The 9,939-nt window shown below is 45.2% G+C and overlaps 1 protein-coding gene across 1 annotated transcript in view; it reads left to right on the top strand.

Moving 5' to 3' along the window:
• Cfap43 (cilia and flagella associated protein 43) overlaps window positions 1-9,939 on the top strand; it is an 85,397-nt gene that overhangs the window by 33,914 nt on the left and 41,544 nt on the right. Inside the window, exons 11-14 of the mRNA XM_028776358.1 lie at window positions 1,302-1,450; window positions 4,559-4,662; window positions 7,143-7,283; window positions 8,497-8,672. Of these exons, the coding sequence (XP_028632191.1) occupies window positions 1,302-1,450; window positions 4,559-4,662; window positions 7,143-7,283; window positions 8,497-8,672 (570 nt within the window). The remainder of the gene's footprint in view (window positions 1-1,301; window positions 1,451-4,558; window positions 4,663-7,142; window positions 7,284-8,496; window positions 8,673-9,939) is intronic.

Raw genomic sequence — 9,939 nt, 5'->3', positions numbered from 1 at the left:
CGCACACGCACACGCACACGCACACGCACACGCACACGCACACGCACGCACTCTACAGAGGTCCCGTAAAGGCTTCAGTTATTATGTAACAATAAAAGCCCATTGACAGGAGCTGAGAGAAGGTGTGATAGGTAAAAGCCAGCTGTGTAGACATAGGACCAGAGTTTGGATCTCCAGCACCTACATAAACGCTGTGCATGTATGATGGCCTCCTATGATCTCAGTGTGTAGGAGGCAGAAACAGACCTTGGTGGCACATGCTGGCTGGCTGGACCTGCTGAGCCAGCAAGCTCTAGTTCAAGCAAGAGACCCTGACTCAGTATATAAGGTGGGTAGCCATCAAGGAATGTAGCTGATGACCATCTTCGGCCTACACATGTGCGTACACACACATGTATATAGACCTAATACACACATGCACACACACACACATGTATATAGACCTAATATGCTCGTGCACACACACAGCACCCACAAATACATGCAGAAAAAGCCCACTTGGTTATGAGAATGCTCTGTTCTGAGAGTCAGATGCTCATCAAAACTCTGCTACTCACCAGCCTAACGTTTCTCCTTTCCATCTTTGTCCTCACAACAGCAGACAGTTGTCTATCCCTTCTCTTGTTTCCTTTCTCAAACTGCAATAAAAAGTGTCCTTGGGTTTTCATCTGAGTCCAATTCTGTATCCTTTTGTATCCGAGACTTAGAACCTATAATCAGGACCCTCTGTTTCCCCGTGACACTAATGCTTAGTTTTCTTTCTTTCTTTCTTTCTTTCTTTCTTCCTTTCTTTCTTTCTTTCTTTCTTTCTTTTCTTTCTTTTTTTGTTTTTTTTTTTTTGAGACAGGGTTTCTCTGTGTAGCCCTGGCTGTCCTGGAACTCACTCTGTAGACCAGGCTGGCCTCGAACTCAGAAATCTGCCTGCCTCTGCCTCCCAAGTGCTGGGATTAAAGGCGTGAGCCACCACCACCCGGCTTTTTTTTTAATGCTTAGTTTTCTTAAATGTCCATTTAGACTCTATCATTCTGGTTTAAGCATAAAAATACAACATAGAGATTCCTGTGGTTCTTCTGCAATTGGTCAGATTCAGGGATGTTGACTTCCTGTACAGAAACATGGACCAAAACAAGCGTGCCGGCTTTTCAAAAATTCTAAGCATTTGAGGTAGAGTGGAGGTGGGCTGATTGAAGGCCTGGAACATTCTAAGAGCAAGCTCTGTAGTCCTGAGCAACAGGCCCAGCCCGGTTAAGTTTCTTGTATTATGGAGCAATCTTCATTCTCTGGGGTTTTTTCTTAAATAGGCAACAGCGCTGGCATGCTGCCCTTCTTCCCCGTCGGCTGCTGTGGGGACAGTGGATGGCTATGTATACTTCCTGAACGTCATTGACGTGGAGTCCCCTCAGTTGATCCACCAGGCCTTCCTCTCCCAGTCACCGGTGAAGACACTCGTGTAAGCATCGCCCAAACTAGCCACGCTATCATCAGACATGTCTGTAGGGGGCGCAAGTGAAACACCCTTGCTTTTCAGTTCTACACATTTCCTGTATTTGGAACATTCACCCGGTTCAGCATTCAAAAAAGTAAGAAGGCAGGTGGGGATGGGGGGAGAGTCCCTCGCACACAGTTCCCTCCCAGGAACAGCCTATTACCAATTTCCAATGTCCCTTTTCAAAGACATTCTTATCCACAAATAAACACAATGACCTGTATTTTTGTTCGCTTGCTCGGTCTTCAAATACTGAGAGCAGGCTGAAGTGTGCTCTTGGTGAGGGTGCCCTGAAGCATGTGAAGGCCAGAGGTCAACCTTTGGTGTGTGTGTTTCCTAGGTTGCCATCCTCCTCGGTTTTGGGGTGTTTTGTTTTGTGTGGGGGGTGGGGGGGTGTGTCTCACTGGGCCTGGAACCCGCCGACTGGGCTAGGCGGTTGCCCGGTGATGGCGAGCGATCTTGTCTCCACCTCCCCAGCCCTGGGACCGCAGCACACATTTTTTTTGTTTTGTTTTCAGGCAGGTTCCCGGGTTCAAACTCAGGTCCTCATGCTTGAGGGAAAAGACCTTTAACAACTGAGCTAGCTCCCCAGCACCACTGGGGAATGTTCAGCATCCGTGTTAGATAGAGATGAGCCTCATTCTTCTGGATGGTAGCAAAATATCCCATAATATATACATTTCATCATCTTTCTCAAACAGTACATTGATGGACATTTAAATTGTCTCGAATCCTTGAAACAATATCCTCAAAGATTTACTACTATTTTGAACAGTATTATACAGAGTGATGAGTTTCGTGGCCATTATCATGCTGTTCTCATTCACCATCACCTCCCCACCCCACCCCGCCCCGTGCTCCGACCCCGCCCCCACCCCATGCTCCGTTCCCACCTCCTCCTTCATGCTCCCCTCTGTCGCTCCTACCCTTCCCATTCCACACCCCAGCCCCCCTCCTGTGCTGTGCTCTCGCCTACCTCGTGCTCCGCGTGCTCCGCCTACCTCGTGCTCCGCTTGCTCGGCTCGGCTCCTCTCATGCTCCTGTTTCCCCATTCTCTTTTTGCTGCCCCATAAGATACATTTTCTGCTTTCACATTTCATTTTCCTCTCTGTTTTTGCTCCCCTCCTTAAGATCTCTCTTCCCTCTTATGGCCCCTTCTAGTTTCTGACACACCCCCACCACCACACACACACAACACACACATCTAGAGATAAAATGTGCAGTATTTGTGAGCCAGATGCTGGTAGCCTGCACCTTTAATCCCAGTACCCTGGAGGCAGAGGCCGGTGGGTCTCTAAATTCAAGGTCAGCCTGGTCTACAGGATGAGTTCCAGGACAGCCAAGCTACACAGAGAAACTCTGTCTCCAAAAAAACAAAAAAAAAACAAAAAAAAAACAAAAAAAAAAAAGAAAAAGAAACAGATAGATTAGCAAACAAAGCAGTATTTGTCTTTTTTAGTCTGGCCTATTTAGTTTACCATGAGAGTTCCCAGTTCCAACCATTTTCTTAAAAATGGCATAATTTCATTTTTCTTTACAATTTTTCTCTCTTCCTCTTTTTCTTACTGAAAACAGTCTTTTTCAAACAATATATTCTTATTACAGTTTCCCCGCCCCCAACTCCTTTAAGAACTTCCAGCTTCCTTCCCATCAGAATCCACTCCCTTTCTGACTATGGTTAGAAAAACAAACAGCCATCTAAAAAATAATAAAGTAAGATAAAATAAAAATCAGAACTGGGCAAAACAAATAAAAGAAAAAGAGCCAAGAAGAAACACAAGAACTATACAGAGACTGAGTTACACACACATTCAAACACACACACACACACACACACACACAGGAATCCAATAAAACCACAAAAACCAAAGCCACAAAACATGTACAAAGGACCCGTAATGCAAAATAAAAGAATAAAGGATTTTTTAAAAATGCCCTGACTAAACATCAAGAGGCATAAAACTCCCCAAAGATGTCATTAAATTCTTTTTGTGTTGGCCATGTACTGCTGGACATGGATTCTACCCTTAGAGTAGTTTCTATCCCCAGGGAGATATTCATTTGCAAGTAATTACCGATTTGGAGATTGCTTCTGGGTTAGGGAGGGGTCACCTGCCCACTTACGTCAGCACTGGGACCCCCGTTTGGCACAGACCCATGCAGTCCCTGTGCATGCTGCCACTGTCTCTGTGAGTTTGTATGTGTGTGTGTCCGCCCTGCTGTGTTTCTTGGCCTCCTCCGTCCCCTCTGGCTTTTTCAATCCTTCCATCTCCCCTTCCCTAGGGTTCCCTGAGTCCTAAGGGGAGGAACTTTACCCCAGGCCAGTGTAGATGACAAAAATCTATTGTGATCAAGTCCCTACAGAACAGACTTGAGGGCTGAATTGCAACAACGAGCCAAAGTATATTAGAATATTTAAGCTTGCAAATCATAACCTGGGCCAAGTTATTATTGTATTTTTCCCACCAGTCAGGATAGGAGTTGGTTTCTGGGCCTGGGAACATGGATGTAGATTAACCCTGCCCATAAGATAGAGAAGCTATCTCTGAGATGGCTGGACTCACACAACTGTCTCCTCACATTACAACAAAATAGCCGTCTGTCTTTCCTGAGCGGTTTTTTTGATTGGCTGGCTGTTGGCTTTTGTTCTGTTTTGTTTTAGTGCTTAGGACTGAACCCTAGGCCTGTGTATGGTAGGCAAGCCCTCTACCACTGAGCTATATCTCCAACCCTCCTGTGGCTTCTTCGATTATGTATTTGTAAATTAAATTTGGGATAGCATTGGCTCAGAGGGGAATGACTACATCAACACGTAGATGTCCACTTTTATAAGGTCAGAGAATATTTTACATGATAAGCGATAGGGTTGGAGGTATAGCCTAACGGTAGATGGCCTACTTTGAGAGCACAGGATCCTAGCAGTACAACATAAGTGAATTCATAAATAAATGCCACCCACAGCAGAGTGGCTGGTTTTCAATGTGTGTCTGTGGTCGCACATCCAGCAAGCTCGCTCACCACCGAGCTGATAAAACGAAGCATAATGGACAACTTGGCTTTCCGCTCTTCCAGTTACGACCAGCGAGGAATTTTTCTGTTAGTCGGTACAGAAGAAGGAAACATCTTTGTCATCGACTCCAGACCCTCCAAGTCATTTCAGATTTTTGGATTCACTGGTATGATGCAGGATGTTTGTGAGTTTAAAATTTAGATCACTTTACGCCAAATAGTTGGAAGTTAACATTTTGAATTATATCAAAACAATTATGTAAGTTGTATTCTCCTGAAAAATGAAATTTTAGATAGGAGTGAAGTTTCTATATTATATTTAGAGAAATTGAGAGTATTTCGAGTTGTCTAGCATGTAACTGATGCTAAAAACGATACTTTGTATTAACTACAGAACTGGTGAAAGGTTTGAACATTTTGATGTTACAAGGGAGGAGGTTTATAAGTGTAATAGTTTTTAAAATTTTTGACCTCTGACCTCTGTTTAATAATTAATTTTCCCCATACCTTTAGTCCCAATAAATCCATTCATTTATTTATAAAAAAAATTACTAAGTACAATATGTTGAATATGGGCCTTGTAGGGGGTGAAAAGGTCAAGGAAACAATTCAGCGCTGTATAATTCCTCAGGTGAAGGGAAAGAGTGGGTGGAGGTGTCCCAGTGGAGGAGTGCCAAAGATGGAAGGAGACTGCATCCCAAGGGAAGTAACGGCTCAGAACATTTTCACATGTGCAGGGTAGGGCACATCAGCGCTACAACTCAAGGCTTCTTAGGTCTGACGTAAGACCTCAGTGGAAGATTTTGGCAAATAACCATGGCTTTCTGTCTTCTTGGGCCAACAGCTTCCATACTGCCAGTGACATAACCACTCACTAGGGCCAAAAAGCAGCCTGGTCTGTAAGATGGCTCTGATGTGGTAGAGCTGACAGCAGGAGAGGATGCATATGCTACTAGAATATTCCAGGTTCTAACTAATGAGGTTGGGCGTGGTTTGGTCTGCTGCTATGTATTGTAATGCTAAATTCTGCCCCGAGGGTCTAGGCCTACAAGAGAGTTCTCTTGGTTACCAGTTACCAGCTTTTGTTGTGCAAAACATGTTCCTTAATTTAAAACTATTAGTTAAATAAAAATGGCTACAGCCAATAACTAGAGGGACTAGAGATAGGTGGGTTTTTCAGTTACTTAGTTGATCGCGGCAGAAAGAAAGAGGAGAAGAGAGAGGAGAGGGCTACTTGAGAAGGGGGATACCGTGAGCATGCAGCAGGAGAAACAGCAGATATCTGGGGTACACCACTGGAGAGGTAGCCAGGCCAGCAGTTAGAAGCATAGAAGAGGGGTTACCTCCCAGTAATTGTCAAAGCCATATTTTTTAAAAAGCATAATCTGAGTCTCATTCATTTTTAATCTAGTCGGGGATAAGCTTTAAGTGGTTGTACCACAAGGTTGGCCTGCAGGTAGGAGAGGGAAAGCTGGGAATCCACAGGAATCCTCACCTCTCACTGAAACCACAGGCAGAGGCTGGAGCAGTGAAGAAAACCACAGATCTTCCGAGTAGCGAGGGGCCTGCGTCATCCCTTCCAGAAACAACTCAAGGAAGGCAGACTGGGTGAGAGTCCCAACAGGCAGGCGTAGGGCATGCTGGTCAGTTAGCAGGTGTCCCCTGAGAGACTAGGTCATGGAGGACACAGGTGCGAAAGCAGAGACAGTACACGCCAAGATGATGTGGGAAGCTCGGTGTGAGTGAAAGTGGGTGTGCGGCAGCTGTCCTGGGCAAAGAGTAGAAGGAAGGTCCCGGCCCCCTGCGGGAAGAAGAGAGAGCATCAAAGAGGATGCAAGGAGACAAAAGCGGTGGGTGACTGGAAGTGTGTCATCTCAATGGCTCAATGAGATGCAGATGGAAGCCCTGCATCCCACCAGTGCTGGGAAACGAAGGAGTAAACAGGAAAGGAACAAGGAAACATAGTAAGGTCCAGGATAAGGACATTTTCTGACATGGCCGCTGTCTCCCTTATTAAGCCAAGCCGCAGAGTGCCTTGGAGGTGGCAGAAAATGGCAGTCCTGTTCAGTGTTGGGTGAGAGGTAAATGCAGCATAGCAGTCAGTGAGCAGGACTTCCCACAGGTCAGACTCAGCATCAGAAGCATTTCCATTGCATTCGAAATGATGCCAAGAACATCAACGTCTGAGGTTACCCAGTGTAAGAGCCCTGGAACTGCCCGGTACCCAGATGGGAGTCAGACCATGAGCACACAGGGTACAGATGGGAGGAACAAAGATGTCTGGCTCCGGAAGGCATCCCTGTTGGAACATAGGCATGACTAAACCCACCTGGCTGGAAAATGAGGAATTTCCCCTATCGGTTTATCAAATAGTCCCTTAATTCCTGCTTACCGATCACTGTGAAAATCAGTCATAAAATTTGACTGCGATTGACAGGGTGAAGAAGTGTCTCCATTTTGACACACCAAAATACAACTTGGTGTGTGTGTGTGTGTGTGTGTGTGTGTGTGTTTTTAAAATATTCAATATAACAAAGAGTCATGGTGAGAATTGGGGAAAGTAATCTCTCTTCTCTCTTAGAATGATGCAGGATTCTTTAAATTCAGTCGGTAACCCCTTGTAAAGTCGGTCCCTATTCACTTTCAGAGACCGGCAAGGACATCCTGCAGATATCCACGGTGTCTGTTGTGGAATCAGACGTGGTCGAAGTCCTGATCTTGTCCCCGCTTCCAGAAATGGGAAGAAGCAGGATGGAATACTTCACTCTGCCTGTCATGTTACCACAAGGTGATGTAAAACGAGCAGCCCAGCCCCTTCTCCTTGGCCCAGATGAGTTGTTCTCGTCCATTTCCGGTTTCTTGGTAAAGCGGTTGTTCGCTGTGCAGCTTGCTCCATGCCTCAGGACTTAGGAATGTTTCTTTGTTTCCTTGTTTGTTTGTTTGTTTGTTTGCTTAAATATGAGAAAAGAAACAAGACCAGCTCCCATGCCAAGTTGATGTGTCGTTGTGTGACTGGTTTTGTTCTGTGGTTTTACATATTTACAGTTAAATTTAGATACTTTACAGTGTAGTTAACTAGAATTATAAAACAAGCTTGCTGGGTTCATTGACAGGCTGAGAGAAAACAGCTACTCTTTTTGTCTCAGGTGGCAGATTTATCTAGCTAGAAATTTTGAAAATACGGAATTATAGAACATAAGAAAAAAAAAGCCTCAAAGTATTTTTACGATGTGAAAATCTAAAAGGAAGAGGGGAGGGGGCATGGTGGCATGTGGCACAAGCCTTTAATTCACGCTGTTTGGAAGCAGGGAAGGCAGATCTCTGTGAATTCCAGGACAGCCTGGTCTATATGCAAATTCCAGACCAACCAGAGTATGTAGTGAGACCCTGTCAAACAACAAGGAAAGGGATGGGAAGAAGGAGGAGGGAGGGGAGGAGGGAGGAAGGGAGGGAGGGAGGGAGGAAGACTGCACCTGTGATCTCAGCATTTGAGAGGCTGAGGCAGGAGGATTGTTGCAAGTTTGAGGCCAGTAACATCTTTATCCAAAAAGAGAGAGAACCTTGGTGTTGTCCTGTTGATTTTAATGTTAATTTTTAAGCTAATTTGAAACAAAAGACTGTGATATATAGTTTACTGTCAGCAGGAAGTATCCCTAGTTGGGGCAAATTGGTTTTTAACATTTTTTTTTTTTTTTTTTTTTGGTTTTTCGAGACAGGGTTTCTCTGTGTAGCCCTGGCTGTCCTGGAACTCTGTAGACCAGGCTAGCCTCGAACTCTCGAACCCAGAAATCCGCCTGCCTCTGCCTCCCAAGTGCTGGGATTAAAGGCGTGCGCCACCACCGCCCGGCGGTTTTTAACATTTTTTAAACTACCAATAGGCCTCAGTTCTATTATTAATCAAACGTTTGCGTCTCTGCTTCTCCTTCCGGAACTGTGTGTAATGATTTTCCGCACGAACCTGCAGGTGCGTGCGTGTGAGCTCCCCTCTCTCTCTATTCTAGTGGTTCCTGAAAACTTTTCCGATGAAAGAGGAAGGCTGAAAGATGACTTCACCCACAAGTACCTGTATGAGGTGGAGCACAGTCTGTCCTCTGCTGTGCTGGGCTTTGCGGGCAGCAAGATCTACGGCTTCTGCAGCCAGGTGCCCTACATCTGCAGCTACATAATGCCTGTAAAGGTACGCCAGCCTCCGGCCACCAAGACTGGGGTCGCATTAATTAGACGAGATCCCCTTGGCTGCCTTAGCAGATAAATTCAGCCAGCAAACGGCTTCACTGGAGCGGTAGTATCAGCATCGCGTTCAATTAGAGTGGCCGACATTGCTCGCGACTCCATCGTGAATACAACTGAGTGGGCTCGTGTTTATGTCACACACATCATTCTTGTCAGATAAATAGCCAGGTGATACAGCATTTGTTTAGTGCCTTAAAAAAAATATCTGGCATAAGATCTGTTCCATAGATGCCAGGAGCTAATGGGTAGATCATTTCCTGTAAAACTTTACACCTTGGCACTAAGTAACATTGCACAAAACAATTAACCATTGCCTCTGCCATGTTTCTTCATCTCTATTCAAACTCCTGCTGCTCTGTGACACCTCCTGCTGCACATACCAGCCCAGTGCCTTGCCTTTGGATGCTCAGCACCCACTGATGCCTGTCTTCAGATCCCTGGGAGGGGGTGACTCTACCCCAGGCTTCTCTAAATTATTTTTATCTCCTCTCTAGTCTTTTTCTCTGTGTAGCTGGTATTAGACATAGAAATTAAGAAAAAAAAGAGAAGAAGGAGGAGGAGGAGAAGGAGGAGGAGGAAGAGGAGGAGAAGGAGAAGAAGAAGAAGAGATGGTTCATGCCAACGGGATAGTAGAGAAGTGTTGTAGAAGAAGCAACATTCACACTAGTCTTTTAAGGATGGGTCAGATTTGGAACCAGGAAATAGCATGTGCACCCTGAGGGAGGAGTGTGGATGGAGGAAGTGGAACAGGACTGAGTGGAGCTGAGAAGGACCTTTCGGACAGATGGAAGGTCATGTCTGGGTCTTGGAGAAGGGGGTGCACGGGACACACAGTGAGGGGGCTGGCAACTTTTATTTTGATTTGTGCATGATGGTATATGAAAATGATAGCTGGGAACTGAGACTGTCAGCATAGGCTTGAATCTTTAAAGGCAGAATTACATGTAAAGAAGCCATTTCTGGGCTGAGATGTAGAGCAGTGGTTATGAATAGTTGCTTGTCATGCGTAGGAGCCTGGGTTTGATCCCAGCACTGAAAGAAAGAAAGAAAGAAAGAAAGAAAGAAAGAAAGAAAGAAAGAAAGAAAGAAAGAAAGAAAGGGAGAGAGAGAAAGAAAGGAAAGAAAGAAAGAAAGAAAGAAAGAAAGAAAGAAAGAAAGAAAGAAAGAAAGAAAGAAGCAAGGGAGGGAGGGGAAGGAAGAAAGGAAGGAAG

The sequence above is a fragment of the Grammomys surdaster genome, unplaced genomic scaffold (genome assembly GCF_004785775.1).
Source record: "Grammomys surdaster isolate TR1022 unplaced genomic scaffold, NIH_TR_1.0 66, whole genome shotgun sequence".
Lineage (NCBI taxonomy): Eukaryota > Metazoa > Chordata > Mammalia > Rodentia > Muridae > Grammomys > Grammomys surdaster.
The sequence above is the reverse complement of the archived record's forward strand: the minus strand, read 5'-3'. Positions and strand labels throughout refer to the sequence as shown.